General features: G+C 41.3%; 1 protein-coding gene across 2 annotated transcripts in view; it reads right to left on the bottom strand.

The window, feature by feature from the left end:
- Window positions 1–7,937: 7,937 nt before the first annotated feature.
- LOC146567920 (unconventional myosin-XVB-like) overlaps window positions 7,938–18,131 on the bottom strand; it is a 40,699-nt gene continuing 30,505 nt past the window's right edge. For both annotated transcript variants that reach the window (XM_085283622.1, XM_085283623.1), the window contains exons 31-43: window positions 15,671–15,743; window positions 15,506–15,582; window positions 15,350–15,426; window positions 12,519–12,649; window positions 12,337–12,431; window positions 11,613–11,690; window positions 11,416–11,512; window positions 10,633–10,781; window positions 10,424–10,554; window positions 9,501–9,634; window positions 9,287–9,420; window positions 8,924–9,064; window positions 7,938–8,474 (exon numbers count right to left, since the gene is read on the bottom strand). In XM_085283622.1, coding sequence (XP_085139748.1) covers window positions 8,394–8,474; window positions 8,924–9,064; window positions 9,287–9,420; window positions 9,501–9,634; window positions 10,424–10,554; window positions 10,633–10,781; window positions 11,416–11,512; window positions 11,613–11,690; window positions 12,337–12,431; window positions 12,519–12,649; window positions 15,350–15,426; window positions 15,506–15,582; window positions 15,671–15,743 — 1,398 coding nt within the window. In that variant the 3' untranslated portion in view covers window positions 7,938–8,393. The remainder of the gene's footprint in view (window positions 8,475–8,923; window positions 9,065–9,286; window positions 9,421–9,500; window positions 9,635–10,423; window positions 10,555–10,632; window positions 10,782–11,415; window positions 11,513–11,612; window positions 11,691–12,336; window positions 12,432–12,518; window positions 12,650–15,349; window positions 15,427–15,505; window positions 15,583–15,670; window positions 15,744–18,131) is intronic.

The following is an 18,131-nucleotide window of genomic DNA, read 5'->3' as shown; positions in this document are numbered from 1 at the left end:
TTTCCCTCATCTCCTGGACAGCACCCAGGAAGTTGCAGAAGTCCCACAGGCAGAAAAGGTGAAAGAAATTTTTGAAACCACCTTTTGTCTTTTAGCCTGAGAGGCCTTTGGATTTTAAAAACCCTGGTAAGCCAAGAAGCAGGAACAATTAAACCAGATGTCAACAGCAATGTGGGTTTCTTCCTGAAAGACAGCATTCTTTATCGCCGGCAGGTTTCCTAGAAGAGGAAAGAGGATGTGGTATAAATTTGGGGCACTCTGTGCCATGAGGGTCATTTGGGGAAGCATAAAACCATTGCACACACATTAGGATGCATTTGCACTGGCCAGGCCTGTGTGCAGATGTGGCCTAACATCAATAATCCCCTCCAGAGCCTTTACCAATTATTAGCACCCCATTTGAATGGCTGGGAACGGACATCGTCAGACCTGTTGAGAAAAGCAAATCAGGCAACCGTTATTTGCTGGTCATATAATGGTTGCCTGCTTTGCTTGCAGATTAAATTTCAAGTATCTTGAAGTCTTTCCTCTGAAGTGTATAAAAGCAAAATCTGTGGCTTTTTGTCCGGTGCAGTTTTTTTCAAGGTTGGGATTCCCTCATGAGATCCTGATAAACTGTGGAACTAATTTTATGCCATCTTTATTAGAGCAGGTCTACCAGCTTGTTGGTATCAAAAGCCTTAAAACCACTCCTTACCACCCTCAAACAGATTGCCAATGTTATGCAAATTGTTACATGACAACTGATATGTGGTCATAAATTAAGGGGCTCTCTCTCTTTACTAAAAGAGACACGGGACGGTGACCAGAGAGCGGCAGAGGCTACTGATTTTATCTCTTATGATGAAAGAGTGACTTGGAGAAGATGACTGAGCTAGCTCCAAGCTTGTATGGCAGATGCCCACCAACATCAGAAAGTGTGATATGATTGGTCAGCCCGGGAGAGGTAATTTAATCTTGGACAAAAGGTACTTGTACTCCTTCCAAGTAACGATAGCAAACTGCTAGCTAAATGGCAAGGACCTTTTCAGATCCAGTAGAAACTTGGAGCTAGCAGGTATAAGATGGCAACATTCATACCCGACACCTAGAATTAATGATATGATTGAGCGCCTTGGAAAGCCTGATATCTCACAACTCTAGTTCTCTGCAAGGGCTATTGGCAGGTGATAATGTGTTCCTTTATCTACCTTGAGAAATCACCAGTACAACACTTCTTCCTTCAATTATTATTTAGTAAAGCATAGTAAAAAAAATTATCATGCCCATGGATCTCTTTTGCTCAATAACCACAGGCTGTAGAACAGTTTGCTGCGGTCCATCTTCCCAAAAGAGTACCTCAAATTAACAGTATACAAAGTTTTATATGAGAATGTGCGTCTATGTGATTGGTTAAAACTGATAGGGAGAAATCATAATTTACACTTAATTCTTCCTTCGTTGGTGCCCCAAGCTGGTCCCAGCCTCTCAGCACTCAGCCTTGTCCAATTCAGGGGAGCAGCACCTGTTACGGCCCGTGGCCATAGGAAATCTGTGTTAGCTGCTGTGTTGTGTTTCTTTACTGTGTTTTAAGAATCTCTGCAGGTCTTTCCTCTAATAAAGAGCAGTAGGCTGCTGATTGGACCATGGATCATTGGACTGGGTTAAAAAAAAGCTGTTCTGCCAGCTGCCGGAAGAGAGAGAGAGAAGCGAGCGAGAGTGAACCGATTTGACAGCAGACTCAGACCTGGCCCTTTGTGTAATTTTGTATATGTGTAAGTGAGCTCCTTGAGAGCCGCCAAATGTGAGTATACAGGGAGTGCAGAATTATTAGGCAAATGAGTATTTTGTCCACATCATCCTCTTCATGCATGTTGTCTTACTCCAAGCCGTATAGGCTCGAAAGCCTACTACCAATTAAGCATGTTAGGTGATGTGCATCTCTGTAATGAGAAGGGGTGTGGTCTAATGACATCAACACCCTATATCAGGTGTGCATAATTATTAGGCAACGTCCTTTCCTTTGGCAAAATGGGTCAAAAGAAGGACTTGACAGGCTCAGAAAAGTCAAAAATAGTGAGATATCTTGCAGAGGGATGCAGCAGTCTCAAAATTGCAAAGCTTCTGAAGCGTGATCATCGAACAATCAAGCGTTTCATTCAAAATAGTCAACAGGGTCGCAAGAAGCGTGTGGAAAAACCAAGGCGCAAAATCACTGCCCATGAACTGAGAAAAGTCAAGCGTGCAGCTGCCAAGATGCCACTTGCCACCAGTTTGGCCATATTTCAGAGCTGCAACATCACTGGAGTGCCCAAAAGCACAAGGTGTGCAATACTCAGAGACATGGCCAAGGTAAGAAAGGCTGAAAGACGACCACCACTGAACAAGACACACAAGCTGAAACGTCAAGACTGGGCCAAGAAATATCTCAAGACTGGTTTTTCTAAGGTTTTATGGACTGATGAAATGAGAGTGAGTCTTGATGGGCCAGATGGATGGGCCCGTGGCTGGATTGGTAAAGGGCAGAGAGCTCCAGTCCCACTCAGACGCCAGCAAGGTGGAGGTGGAGTACTGGTTTGGGCTGGTATCATCAAAGATGAGCTTGTGGGGCCTTTTCGGGTTGAGGATGGAGTCAAGCTCAACTCCCAGTCCTACTGCCAGTTTCTGGAAGACACCTTCTTCAAGCAGTGGTACAGGAAGAAGTCTGCATCCTTCAAGAAAAACATGATGTTCATGCAGGACAATGCTCCATCACACGTGTCCAAGTACTCCACAGCGTGGCTGGCAAGAAAGGGTATAAAAGAAGAAAAACTAATGACATGGCCTCCTTGTTCACCTGATCTGAACCCCATTGAGAACCTGTGGTCCATCATCAAATGTGAGATTTACAAGGAGGGAAAACAGTACACCTCTCTGAACAGTGTCTGGGAGGCTGTGGTTGCTGCTGCACGCAATGTTGATGGTGAACAGATCAAAACACTGACAGAATCCATGGATGGCAGGCTTTTGAGTGTTCTTGCAAAGAAAGGTGGCTATATTGGTCGCTGATTTTTTTTTGTTTGTTTGTTTTTGAATGTCAGAAATGTATATTTGTGAATGTGGAGATGTTATATTGGTTTCACTGGTAAGAATAAATAATTGAAATGGGTATATATTTGTTTTTTGTTAAGTTGCCTAATAATTCTGCACAGTAATAGTCACCTGCACACACAGATATCCCCCTAAAATAGCTAAAACTAAAAACAAACTAAAAACTACTTCCAAAAACATTCAGCTTTGATATTAATGAGTTTTTTGGGTTCATTGAGAACATGGTTGTTGTTCAATAATAAAATTATTCCTCAAAAATACAACTTGCCTAATAATTCTGCACTCCCTGTATGAGTCCAGTGCTTATGTGTGCATAGGCTGAAGCCGAAGGGGTGTGTCGCCTTTTTGTTTTGAACTGTTTTCTTCTGTTTCTGGTCCAGGAAGCGAGGGATAGTTACTGTCATTTGTTTGTTTTGTTTCTTTCTTAGGGTTTAGTTAGTTTTCTCTGGTGGGACTTAGTTGGTTTTGTTTATTATTTTGGCCTGGGCTCACCTTGGAGTTGTGCTTCTTGTCACTTAATAAAATCACCTTTGTTTTTTGTTTTTTTGTTTTTTTTTTGCCTGTCCCGTTTGGCTCTTTTGCCATCAGAATTGTTGTCTAAAGGCAAAGAAAGATGCCCAACGGATTTACTTTACCAAATTGACCATCCCAGCCTTGCCGTAATGGTCCATTTGATTCACCTTTTATTGTTTATTTTATTTTCATTTACTGAATACAGGGCAGACTTGACTGGGGAAAAGAAGGGGAGAAAGAAAGAGGGAAAGAGAAACAGCTGAGAAGAGGGACGGGGGAGAAGGGCAAAAGACAAAAACCAACAGAATGAGCAGAAAAGAAAAAAAAAAGAAATAAAAAAATGCATATATCAATCACCTGGATCACCTGCTGAGAAAGAAAAAAGAAAACAAGCAGAAGAAAACGAGAGTAATAGAATAAACAACATCACAATGATATATGGGAATATGACAGTAAATACTAAATATTAAACATTATTGTGCAGCACATAAGATCAACAGAACACAGTGTGCTTTGAGGTAGGAGCCAAAAAGGGTGTAGTTTGTGGGTGTGATCACCCGTGTGTACACCTGTGAGCATGGACGCGCTTGTTTTTTTTAAAAGGTTCCTTCATGTAATGATCTGCTAGAGGGTGTGGGGGGGCCACAGCCCCGTCCTCCAGGGCATGAAGCAGGTATGGAGGAGATCAAGACTCCAGACATCCAGAGGCCCCCAGAACACAAGAGACCAAGGAAGACCAACAGAGGGGCAGCCGCGCCACTGTCCCAGAAAGAGCTGAGGAGAGTCCCAGATGAGGGCTCACCCAGCAGCCGTGGAGCAGAAGCCAGGGGGGGTTGCAGTGACGCGCCCGTGAGCTCCGCCGGCAGCCAGCCGTGCCTGAGTGACCGAGCCCCAGGCCGAGAGGCCGGGGGCACCCCACCTCCGAAGTGGCCCGAGCGAGCCCCAGGCTCCAGGCCCCGATAAGCGGCCGCCAAGGAGTGAGCCGGTGTGTACCCGGATGCCCATTCCCGGACACAAAGAACCACCAACGCACCGATGTCTGAGGGAGTCCGCCACTGGCAGGGGAAGTGGTGGTAGGGGGAGATAGGCCTCCAAACCTTGGAGGGCCTAAGATGTCCCCAGAGAGGTGGCGTCTGATACCCAACCTGACATATAGACACAGACATACAGGCACACACATATACAAACATCCATTCCCACCCTCATGCTCTCATATGCACTTACTCCACACTCAACCAACGTGGAGACAGACATAAAGAGACGCTGTACACACGATCACACTCCCCAAGCGTACTCTACAAACCGGGTCTAGGTACCCTTGCCCCTGGAGGGGGAACTGCACCCAGACCCAGGTGGTGTTACCCTTTTCCCTGCGGTGGGGGGAGGCAGACCGCCCCGACTCCGCAGCAGCAGGGAGGCCCCACACTCCAGACCGCAGTCGGACGGCCAACTCCTCCTCCTAGCCACCCCGCTCCAGCAGGTCGCAGAGAATGGGGGTGAGAGAAGACTCCAAACCTCCCTCCACCCGCTCATTGTAGTGTTGATGCATGTGTGTTCTAAGGTGCATTTAAAACCCAGGGGGGCATGGAGCTACCTGCCAGAGAGCAGCAGGTAAGCGCATGGTCCCTCCTGCTAGCCCTCAATGTCTACGTGTATTTAACCTTGAGAGGTGGGCAACGACGCCAGGGGTGAGGTGTACACCCTGATGGTACTTTGGATTCCGTGTATCGTGCCCACCCCCAAGATCCTATATGTATGTGTAATGAGAGTGTGAGTAATGTGAATGTCTAAGTTGTGGGATAAAATTGAGGCAGAGGCAGCCAGAAGGGGACAGGGGGGGGGGGGGGGGGGTAGCCTCCTCTGCACCCTGGTGACATACCCCTACTCCAAGGTCCTGCATGTGTGGGTGGTTGTGGAGGAGCGGGAAGAGGGAGGCAGCTGGAGATGGGGAGGGAAGGAAGGGAGGGGCAAGTGACCCCTCCCTGGGGCCAGCTCCCCCGCTGACCCCAGTAGGCACTCCCATACTCCGCGACCCGCCAGGGAAAGGGGGCCCAGGCCCATCCAGACCGGGGACCAGTGCAGCAGCGCCTCCCGGCCCCACAGAGCCCAGGACAGTCCACCCAACCCCACCACAGAGAAAACTGCACCCACCCCACCATCCACTCATCTTCCAGACTACATAAGACAGTAAACACCCAGGCTGAGATCTTCCTCCACCTCTCCTGTATCTCCCCCTCCTGCAGAGAGAGCTCCCGAGGAGAGGAAAGCTCCTGCAAGATGTGACAATCTCCCCCACCAGTTGAAGAGCCCCCCAGGTGGCTCGATGCACCGGCGGCACCCTGCTCCAGGGCTGGGCCCCCATGCACCCACCCGCCCACAACCCCGGCAACACACCAACCAGGACCCAAGCCCCCGAGGCCCGGCCCGGGCCCCAGCCCAGAGACGGAGCGCCCCCAGAACCTCACGCCCATCCCGGACCCACCCAGGGGCAGCCAGGCTACCAGGTCAGTAACCCACGTCCGTCAGCACAGACCCTCCCCTAGCCCCACTGCACGTAGCCGCGAGGAAACAGTCACCTGAGAGCCACCTTTGTTTTTTTACTCATAACCGGGTTCGTTGTTTGGCTTGGGAACCAGGGAGGGTACTTGCTTCTCTCTCCTCAGAATCTTATGTGCGTCTCTACACGCCTAGACTAGCGGCGTAACAGCACCTAAAAAGGGAAGTCTGCTACATGAGTACTAAATGCTTTTCCCTATTCTCTCATCTTTCACCCAATAACATGCTGTCCTAGTGACCGTAAAAGCAACCCTGACTGAGACTCCAGATATTGTTTTGTCTCAAGTAGTCCCAATGACCCACCTTATCATCTGTATTTAGACAGAAAGTGTAGAGGTTTAAAGGTGAAGGGACACTGTCTGCATGTCTAAATTCACAAGCTATTGTTCATTATTATACCTAACATAGGTACCACTCACTCAACGCTCAGGGGAGCTGACCACCTGCTGGACACCATGAAGGCTATTCCAATTCACAGTCCTGCCTTTTGGATTACGTAGAGCCCCTGCAACATTTCAGAGGCTGATGGATGAGGTACTGTGTGTTTCACTGCAGCGTATCTTGATGATATTATGACATATAGCTATACCTGAGACGAACCCCTCAAACATCTAGCAAAGGTATGAGGGCATCTCCAAGCAACTGTGCTAACTGTTAATCCATCAAAATGTATCTTTGTCGAAGATGAAACTGAATATCTGGGATTTGTCATAGGAAATGGGGTGATAAAACCGCAAGTAAGCAAAATTGGTGCTATTGAGTCCTGCCCTTTGCCACAGACAAGAAAACTTACATCTTTTCTTGGCATGGCAGGGTTCTACCACCGATGTATCCCTATTTATCCCTCTCTGCCAGGGCGTCTCCCCCTCACCAATGTAATAGGCTCTAGGTGTCCTAACTAGATTTGGTGGACGGACGAGACAGAGGCAATGCTCCAGTCACTGAATAAGAGTACAGACTTGTATAGCCCAAATTTTGTTTTAATCTTCAAACTGATGCTTCGGATAAGGGTCCGGGGGCTGTTTTTCTACAGGGACCACTGGATGAATGACACCGAGTGGCTTTCGTTAGCCGCAAGATGTTCCCAAGAGAGATGAGCTATTCGACGGTTTCTGTCATTTTGAATTATTTTTGTAGTAACTTTGTTTTGCAGTATAATAAAACCCATTTCTTGAAGATTAAACCTGTACCTGTATGTTCTTGGCTGCTTGCTCCTTGATAGTTATAGATTGAAGAAGGCTCTTGGATGAGAAGTAAAATGTCTTCAGAAACTTGAAGTCCAGCAGCCCTCTTTTTTCAAGCTCTTAAGAGTGTTAGATGTATTATTTGTGAATTTTACTGAAATTATCAAAATTTAAAAAAATCTAAATTCAATGAATATTTTTTATGCAGTAGTAAAATGTTAAACATTTTATATGTTTTCTATTTTCTATTGTGAATTATGAGTTTATGAGATTTGCAAATAAAATATTCGGTTTTTATTTATATTTTACTTTTTTTCTGGAATTGGGGTTGGTCTTGGTCTGACTTGGAGATGCCTGGATCACCTCATCTAGCTCCTTTTGATGTGGAGGAGCAGCGCCTGTGCTCAGAGTCCCTCCCGAATGACCAAGCTCCTCACCCCATCTCTAAGCGAGAGCCCAGCCACATTATGTCTTCCTAAATACGTATCACATTGAAATAAGAATAACTGAGAAAGCTTGTCTTGATGTATACTTAAGTAAAGCTCAGTAGGTGTGCAGTCATGGAGTACTCATTTGTGAATTGTCATAAAGTAAAATATTTATTGCTTTGATTAACTGCAGAGTTGTAAATTTGATCAGAATTACAGCTTTCAGGTTGCATCTGTGATCATTTATACTTCATTTATGGAAGTCTACTAGTGAAAGAAGATAGGAAAAAAATGCACATACGATTTATTAAGCAGGTAATGTAAATCTTTAATGATGCTAATTTACTTAAATGACATCAGCATTCATTCCAATAATTAATCAACTTTGCATTCCAACAACAGTTTATAGTTCAGATTATGATCAAATTTAAGGCTTACGTTTATTCTAATACTTTACTGTCTCTAACTTAGTATGCTCCTTAATGAGTGTTACGTGTTGCAGGTTTCCATTCATATAACACAGCACACATATCAGGATCATTTCTGCATGTTTCTACTCAGTTTGTTTCAACAATAGCAACAATAAAACAACAATAACAATAAAAAGAACAAAACCTGTCTTTTCTCTCTGTATCTACTGAATCTACTTTGAAATGGAACTGGAAATTGCTGGTCGAATCAGCTCTTCCATTAATAGAGCAAGGGTGTGGCACAACTGTTTAGCCTGAAACAGATATTTAAAAATTAAATTAGACTTGAATGCAAAAATCTTTTGACAACTTCTTTGGTGATGTGTGTCCCTGACACCAAATTAGAAGTTAACCCACTGCACAAAATCATTGACAAGCATTTTGACATGTGAGTAATCATTTATTGAAAAAGTCTTTAAAGGAGAGGATTTATAACACTGGAGAAAGTGAATGGATGTTTTTTTTAATGTATTAAGGGATGCTTTGGTCAAATGTTAAAACAACTGATTGAATAAAAGATTAATTGGAAATGCCAAATTATGGAAAACAAATAGTATGAAAAACCAGCAGAAGTATCAGGACATTTTTATCCTCTAATACGACTGTGGAACACACCAAGATGCCAAACGAGGAAAATGCCTTTTTGTTCCAGAAAAATACAGAACACACACAGTGAAATAAAAACAGATCAAAAAGTCATTACCTGTTTGAGACGAATGGTGATTTTTTTGGGAGCAGCTGGATTGCCATAGTCAATGTCCACGGCTGGCACCTTGCCTTTTTTATTGGGGTGAATGGTGCGCATGAACTGAACATCAGTCAGAGGAATCCGAAACACTTGCTCCTGCATCAAACAGAGACAACAACAAAACAGCTGATATGATGTATCATACACCTTTTGGTTAGCATTAGCAGAGAGATTTGTGGCTTGACACAGGACAAATTATGCTTCAGACTGGATCTTAGACTTATTTAATGAAAAAAAAAACACTAAACTCTATGAAAAAATCATCAAGTTCAGAAAAGAAGAACAGAAGGCAAGAGACACTCTTTAAAAGACCAGCACCTGTGTTTTGGAGTGTAGGAACAGCACTCCTTCCTGGTTGATGCAGACCACACACGGAGAAGGACAACCACGCTGGCTTACCTTCTCAGCCAGGAAAGTGTTGGATCCAAACAGGGGCAGAGAACTCAGAACCTCTGAAAAATACAGAATTTAGACAAATATTATCAACAGAGGAGGAAGAGAAAAGATGAGCTAGAGAAGAGATACTACCTACCAATGAATTGTACTTTGGCATGTTGAGGGCTAAGGGACTGCATGGCAGCAATCCGACCCTGACAGAAAGTGAGGATCTCCTCCACTTTGTTACGGAGCCCAGTCTGTGAAGGCAGGTACCCCTTTATTTCTGACCTTAAAGAGAAATGCACAAATCAGTATATACATACTGTACATTTACTAACATTACATACATGATGTTAGTGACATGTTTCAAAGAATAAAATTTGCCAGAAAGTTTTTCAAAAGTGTTTCTCTTTATTGTCCGGGAACACTGTATTCAGTGCTTACAATACAAATCAGGACACACCTACTCATTTAGTCATCAAAACTGGATAAAACCCTTTGATGGATACCAGCACAACCCTGGCAAAATCAAGTGGCCAGCATTGAACTTGGAAACGAAAACAGTGCAGTTCCTCTACTGTCTACTTGAGGCTCTAAATATGTGTCATTGCCCCCGGACTATATTACTTCTGTGTCTGTAATTTGCCACGATAAAGTTATGAATATAACTTGCTAGCCTCAATTGCTAACGTAGCACCCCACCTTCTGTCTTGACCATTTTAAGTGATGACTGCATGATATTTCTTGAGATATTTGCAATAGTTCAAATCACTGAAAAATGTAAAATATAAAACTTTTTTTTTACCCAATTATGTGTTATCAGATGGCTGTTCTAAAAAATAATAATAAATAAATTAAGTATCATCAAGTATCACACCTCTGTAAAGGAAAAACAACTTTTTATTTGTATTTTTATATTTTGAATTTAACCAAACAAAAATATGTTAATTAGTCAGATTTTTAAAGAAAGCAGAAACACACACAAGATGGAGCTCTTTGAGGCAACAACAGGTGATTAAAGGTAGTCTTTTATAAACAGTCCACTCTTAAACTGATTATTGTGACTGTGTAACTCACAGTGAGGGCTGGTCCTGCAGGCCCAGAGCCAGATGCTGCAGGGCTGACAGCATTGCTATCTGCTGGATTGTTGATGACCCTCCTGTGACAGGAGGAAGCATCAGTTGTCCGCTCAGATAGTCTGCAAGAAGCTACACACAAACACACACAAGCAGTAATGGTTAGATTAGAATAAGATTATTCAAGCTACATTCAAGTCATTATGTTACCTGTTGGTAGTGGAAATCCACATAAAGGTCATTGATAAAAGAAAGAGGCATTCTCCACATCACTCTTCTCAGCAACAAGGAGCTTGAGTTGTCCTCCACCAGAAAGTCAAACAGGTACTCCTCAAAATGAAGGGGACGCACCATCCCATCTAAGAAGTGGGGAGCAGAGGAGTAAGGAAGGGGGCAAAAATCTGTTCATCTTTTTCTTAAGTATCCACAAACATCTACACTGAAGGGACAACATAAAAGAAAAACTTGAATGCTTGAACCCTGTAGTGAGGAATCCCGTGCTTGTGCTGTTTTGTTGGGAAATGGTTGGGTTCAGTTGTTCTGCACTGTATTGGTTTTTTTTTATATACCTTGGTGTTAAGACAATGCCTTTTTTAGGAAAAATATTTCTCATTTCAGGCAACCATGACTTTACAGTAAAAGCACCATGTGGGTACTAATATAGTGAAAACAAACAAGCATTATGAAACATTATTTTAATAATGAAAAAAAGTAAGCAACAGTAGTAAATGTGAGCCTGTTCTACCCTTCTTTTAATTTTAATAAAATTCTTCAAATTTTAATATTATTAATATTATACATACATGCACAAATATTTATACATGAAGGTGATATGCTATGTATAGTTTTTCAAAGATTTACAAATTACCTTTTAGAAATAGGATTGCAGATGTTTTGATATATTTGCACATAATAGCTTTAAAGACACAGTACTTTAATTTGAGTTGAACTTTTTTTTCTGTGTCAGACAGAGATGTCATTATTCTGGTTTACCTTGTTGTCTAATGACAAGGATGGAGAACTCTTTGATTTCTTTGAGTTGGGTGATGCCCATTTCTTTACACAACTCCATTACCACATCTTCAGTGACCTATGTGAAGCAATAAAAATTACAGCATAGAATATTAATAATTAATAATATAAAGATGGTTTTACTGATGGATAAATAAATATGTATAAATAAATCTTACACTGAAGTTTTTTATTTGTATGGGAAATTCCACTCCTCCTGGCAGGTGGATAGGAATATAGATAGAAGTTTTGCCAGCCTGAAGAAAATGAAAACAAACTCAAAATGAGATCTGCTGAATTAATTACATTCAGTTCATTTAAGGCTTTTCTTTTTTAGCTGGGTCAGGACCCTACAACCAAGAACAGGGAGAGACCTCTGGCAGAGCCAGTATCAAGGAGGCACAGTCATCTACTGTGGCTGGATTGGGTGTCAACGGAAAGAGAAGAAAAACAAAAACAAAAAAAGAACATAGAGAGAACAAGAACGACAAATGGAACAAAACATATAAACACATAGAGAGACTAAGCAAAAGTTAATGACATGCAATATTGGAGCATAAACACATGGGGAGTGAAAAAAGGGAGTGTCCAAAAAAAGCACTCCCCCAGCACTCTAAATGAATAGTAGCCTAAATAATGGATGATTCACCTAATCAAAGTCTAAATAACAGTTTTCATATAATGAAAGCTTAATCTTAAAAGAAAAGAAAAGAAGGCATCTGTCTCCCAAAAGCCCGAGCTGGCCCTGATAGCTGAAAGCTCTGCATCTTATTCTACTTTTACAAAGTGTCAGAATCACAAATAAGTCTATAGTCTGAGAGCAAAGTCTGAAATATTCATTATTATATGATGAGGCCAGATCAATCAGAACTTTGTATTGTTTGAGTGAGTAAGTCAACTTGCCAGTATTGCTTCTATCTCGGGATATGAGGGGATATTGCGGCGACCACCAAAGCGAAGAGAGCGCTGGAGGTTATCATGACTCAAAGATGCCAGTTCTGAGGAGGACATCATATTAGTGAAGAAGCTATTGAAACATTAAATTGACATATAAGTTTTTTCCTCATCAAAACAACTTCCTCTACCATGGTATGGGTGCACATAATCCTGAGAGATGTCATCGAGGTAGCGTGTGATATAAGGCTGCAGTGTAGCAGAGCAAGGGAAAAAGCCAGCCACCACACTGAGTAGTTGCCAACCTAAGGAACAGCTGGATCTGCAGATTCAAGATCAGATAATAATTGCAAAGAATACATCAAAGAAAGAAAAATCAACGTTGAATTTTTTTGTAAATAGTGCACTGTAATTATTGCAGATATGTAGCGGTTAGTGGAAGTGAGAAGCATGAATGATCCTGAATCTGTAAGGGATTTTTAAACACTAAAGATGATGCTAAAGAGCCAATTAAAAGAAATAATAAATAAATAAAAAATAATAAAAAGGCACTATTCTCTTTTTAGCTCTTATATATTACAATCTTGCAAAACATGTAAAAGTAGAAGATGTAAAAGATGGAGGCATGTGCACTTATTATTTCCCTCGGCTTACTGTATCTATAAGGTGAACTGCCATGGCATTCACCTTTGTGAGGTCAGTGCTGTGTTGGGATGAGCCTGAGACACTGCACTTTTTTCCCACTTTAGATTGAGGTGTAATGTAACTGTAGTGTGAAACTGTACATGCCCCAAGTACAAGTACAAGAGACTGCCTAAAGCCTTTACCTTTCTTTATTTTCATCTAAAAGATAAAGACAAAACCTCCTTTATCTCTCTATGAATGTGGATTGCAAGTTATTTTTCCTTTTATGCCTGCAGAAATCATTAATTAATAAGGAATTTTATCATAATATAATCCTCAAAACAGCAATATTACCGAAGTCTCTTACTTTGTTTGTATTCCTGCTTTACTATTTGAATTACTTTTATTATTTATATTACTTATGAAAGAAAAATGACAAATTGTCCCACAAAGCATAAAAATACATCTAAGCATGACATTAATGTAAGAAAATACAAAGCTGTCATCAAATTAATAAGTTGAGAATGAAAAGCAAATAAACAATAAACACCACCTCTCGACTGAAACAATATTCTTTTTAAATATTCAATTGCAGATAAACAGAACTTACATTTATATAAAAAAATTAAACACTGCATGGTTTTCAACAATTATAGTGTTTAAGCTTTTCTCAGATCCAACATTTCACAAAGAATCTCTTATCTTACTAATACTTTTTTTGCCTTTCCATATTTGTTATTTGTTCCAGGAAAAGAAACAGCAGGTGCATTTTGATCTTTATTTAATGGGGATAGTTTTCTGTGATATTGCTTAACAGCAAGACAGCTTGTTTAAGATGTGTCGTTGTTTTGTATTTTTCCGTATGTTTTTGTCTAAACCTTTTTGATGAACTTGGTGTTTCGGTGGTATTTATCAGAGCCGTCTTTCTAGTCGGCTCCAATAACAAGTCCCAAAGTGCTATCTTGTTGCTGTCTTGGAGGAAGACTAATAAGAGACTAATAAGACTAATAATTCATATTTTGGATTTCTAACTGACTCATAATGAAAGCATCCAGTTGTTCTTCAAGTTGACTTTTATTTTGCTAATAATGTGCTAATGTTGAAGTTGAAGCTTTGGATAACTTGTTAAAGTTCTACACTTCTGGTTAATCTTTGTCAAAATCTGATTCCATTCTACAGTTAGCACTGCAATCCTATAATTCACAATCAATAGTTTAAAAATATATTATTTACCATCTTAAAACACGGTTTTAGGAAATAGTAGAAGATGCAATATAATGTAAGCTCAGTGTCATGGTCCCTGTGCCTCCCCGGCCAGCCCAGTGTGGCCACAAGTGTTTGTTGTTTCACTCTCTCTCTGCTCTCCTCGCCTTGTGCTCTCTCTCTCTCTCTATCTCTCTCTCCTACCTGTCTGCCTGGGCGGAGCTCAGATTGGGCTCCCGCCCTTGGCCCACGCACCTGCAGCTGATCACGGGTGATTTGCAGTTGATCTCTGGCTCTTCTTAAGGCAGGGGCTCTGAGCTACTCGTCACTGGAATATTGAGTAACTCTTGTTAGTATCGCCTGGCTTCTTTGCGATTCTGCTGTTCCCGTGCTTGCCTTCGACTTACCCTCGTCTGTGTAAATACGTTTACCTGGATCAGCCCTTTTGTGACCCCTGGACCCCGTGAGTGAGAGTGAGCTGCTTGTGTGGAGACTGTTTGGACGAGGAGCAGAGCGAGTGCGAAGAAGTGTGTCTCCCCAGCCTGTTGATCCCCGGGACCCTGGTGTTTCCCCCCACCCCCCCTTCATGTGCACCAGTGTGATTAATAAAGAGTTGTTGAACCGTGCTTTCTCAGTCTGCGCCTGAGTCCGTTCCACCGCCGTGACACTCAGTATGTATAATATTATTTATACCTGAGAATAATACCTTAAAAAGATGATTTCTGGGTTATACAGCACATGATAACTGGCTAGTGTTATGGTAGTTGAAAAGAAACATTAGAAGTTAAAGTAACTTCAAGTAACATCAGTAAATTGCATGCATTGAATAAACTTATTAATAAATGTATCATAATGTAACACAGTTATTTAAGCTATTATCAAAGCTCATCAGTTATAAGTGTAGGTAAAGCATAAGACGTGATTACTGAAAATCATGGTAAGTCTTTAATCACCTACCATTCAATGTTACTTAAGTAAAACAGAAAGTGGCAGAAAGGGCAGTGCTGGACAATCTGCCTGAACAGGTATGAATGAGCACAGTACAGTACAGCACATAACTTCATGCAAGCTCAGTCAATGTGCAATTTGTAAACAAAAGTTAAATTTGAAAAATTAAAAATCTCTTTAAGAACCCAAATCTGTTCAATCGCAGTTTACGGCTTTTAAATAGACTCTTTACTTTTGATAGGCTTACTTTTTTGGGTTGTTGGTAGTTTGCTTGATAACCTGGCAGAATATTTCATCCCTCAGCAGTTCCTTTTCCTTCCCTAGCTGAACAGAAGTGAGAGAGTCATTACTATTAAAACAAAAGTCCACCCAACTTACAGAAACTGTTTGAATATGCACTCACCAGAAGAATCTGCCTCAGACACTCTGGCTGGCTGCTGTTCTTCCTCATTGGCATGTCTCCCATGTACTCCATCATGTCTGAAAGGACAGACAAATGCGTGGATGAAGAAAGAACAGAAAAAAAGTTTCAATGTATAATACCATGTGTTATTGTGGGTACACTCACTTGTGAAACACTGAATAGATAACTCCTTGATTTCAGGGTCATTATAGAGAATGAGAGATTCCTGGATGGGAGTCTGTGTGAAAAAGACACACATCACAGTTAGCTTTTAGTTTTATTATTTCACAAAGCTTCATTAACACTGACTAGATTCAAATATGTATAATAAACATCTTGGAAATGCCATACAGTCTGAATTCATCATGTTCAACAGTTATTTTTGCCAAAGCATGGGAGTTACTCATTTGATCCACACAAAGTCTCTATAATATCCCTCAGTGTTAGAGCCATCGATGGCTTTGGAGTGGACAACACCAAAGAATTTGTTGATTCTGGATAGAACTAGGTGTGATGATTCTAGATCATATCTATTTTATTTGTTAAAATTATGTGTCAATTACTTCTCCTCCCTTCAGAAGATTAAGACACTGTTTTGAAGTAACAAACTTCTTTGACACAATTAACGATCCACATGAATTAACTGATGCATTACATCATATATACAATTTCATGAGAAATCTGTGATTCAAACTAGAAAATTTACTATGTTCACAAATAATAAGCTGTGGCTGACAAAAGAGCTCAAGGTTTGTCTCAGTAAGAGAAAGATTGCATTTCTAAATGAAAGAAAATCATTAATAGCTTTAAATATTTGAGAACATACATCATTTAGTTTCATGGTTAATATTGACTCTATTTGCGAGAAAGTTAATCAGAGATTGTTATTAGGATGTTAAGAGGCTTTGGAGATAAAGTCTTTCCAAAACGTTGTGGCTATGTAACCTTGACTGATAAACTTGATCCTTATGTTCAGTTTCAGTCTGGTATAGCAACCTGACTGTGGCCATCAAAAACAAAGCGATTATCAGAACTGTTGTATAGCTTTATCATTGGGCCGTTTTGAGGAAAGTCTGATCTATCATTGCTGACTGTGAACACTAGAGCAGGGCGATATGACCAAAAATATTTATCACGATATACATCTGAAAATTTGCGATAACGATATAACTGATGATATAATTGACACTAGACAAACACTTTACAACTCCACAACTTTATTTGTGCAAAAAAACAAAACAAAAAACCATAAATGTATTTTCACTTCAACAAGCAGCTGTTTTTTATGTGCATTAAAGTTATATAAAACTTTAACAGTGCAAATGCAAATTCCTTGCTGACAGTTTAACCAAAAGGCATTTCCAGTGGAAACTGGCCGACATATCCTCAGCATAACCATGTAGAATATCCACAAAACTTAAAAACAGTTATACACACACAGAGCAGAGTACGTATCACTCCGCGGATTGTCGAAGCCCTAATGCTTCGACAATCCATCAAGCGGTGCGGGTTCGTAGCTTAGCAAAGTCGTACTAAAACATTTGACAGATTTTCGAGCGCCGTGTACATAAAATCGTTTCGAGGTCAGTAAACACAACCAGAGTTCATACATAAGGCACACGGGATTATAAGGGGCGCTGTCGACTTTCAGGAAAATCAAAGGATTGATTTTAAGTGTGCCGTATTTTCCAAAAAACACGGTAATAACGACGGCCCGCTAGCATGCTCTACCAAAAAAAGTGCTTTGTTGTGTATCTGACGGACGAAAGCTAAACCAGTTCCACATCAGTGAAGCTGCAGCATTTTTACAAACCAGTTCTGGTTCATCTGTTTCACTCAACGCTCCGCTTTCACCCTTCTCATTCTCCGTTGCCACCATGCTTTTTCCGCCATGTGCGTATGAAAACAAAGGCACTGTGCATGCACGTTTTACCCATATTCTATCGCCATATTTCATTTTCTTATCGTTACCCAACATTATACCGGTATTACCGTGAACGGTATGATATGGCCCAGCCCTAGTGAACACCCTCTTTATCTGGACATTGTAGGACACCTTTAGCTAGCAAAAAGATGTAGCCTATAAGGAATCATTTGTCCCAAGCATAGCTGGACTGGCCATCGGGCCCGATGGTGATTTTCCGTTTTTATGGGCTGATGGGTTTTTTTCCCATTTTTTCCCGTAACGGTATAAACACTGAAAGGTGGTGGATTGGCCAGATGAAGGGAGATGTGAAAAAATAACTCAGTTGTTTGGTGGTGGCTATTGCGGAGCTTCTACAGATTCAGTAACATTAGCAAGTGGTGGAGGCCAGCAGGCGCAACACGCTGGCAGGTGGATGACGGAAAGGCAGAAGGAGCAGAGACCGGAGGCGGTGAACTGAACTTCAGGTAAGAAGTTATGACCTGCAGTCTATCTGGGTCAGATATGAACCAAGTTTATTTTATTTTCGTTGTGCTGACTTTTTACAGTCAGTTACAATAACTCGTGCTGCGTACTAGCTAGCATGACGGATTTTATATACTGCTGGGCGGGTGCTATGATATTATTGATGTTGAACTTGTTTTATCTTATTTTATTTATAAGGTTAGTTATTAGAGTTTCCAACCGTCCTGTAAAAACGGA

The sequence above is a fragment of the Mchenga conophoros genome, linkage group LG8, assembly GCF_057382185.1.
Source record: "Mchenga conophoros isolate Kocher_MC1m ecotype Shallow Benthic linkage group LG8, M_conophoros_male_GT1.1, whole genome shotgun sequence".
Lineage (NCBI taxonomy): Eukaryota > Metazoa > Chordata > Actinopteri > Cichliformes > Cichlidae > Mchenga > Mchenga conophoros.
Note: the sequence above shows the minus strand (reverse complement) of the source record. Positions and strands in the feature narration are given on the sequence as shown.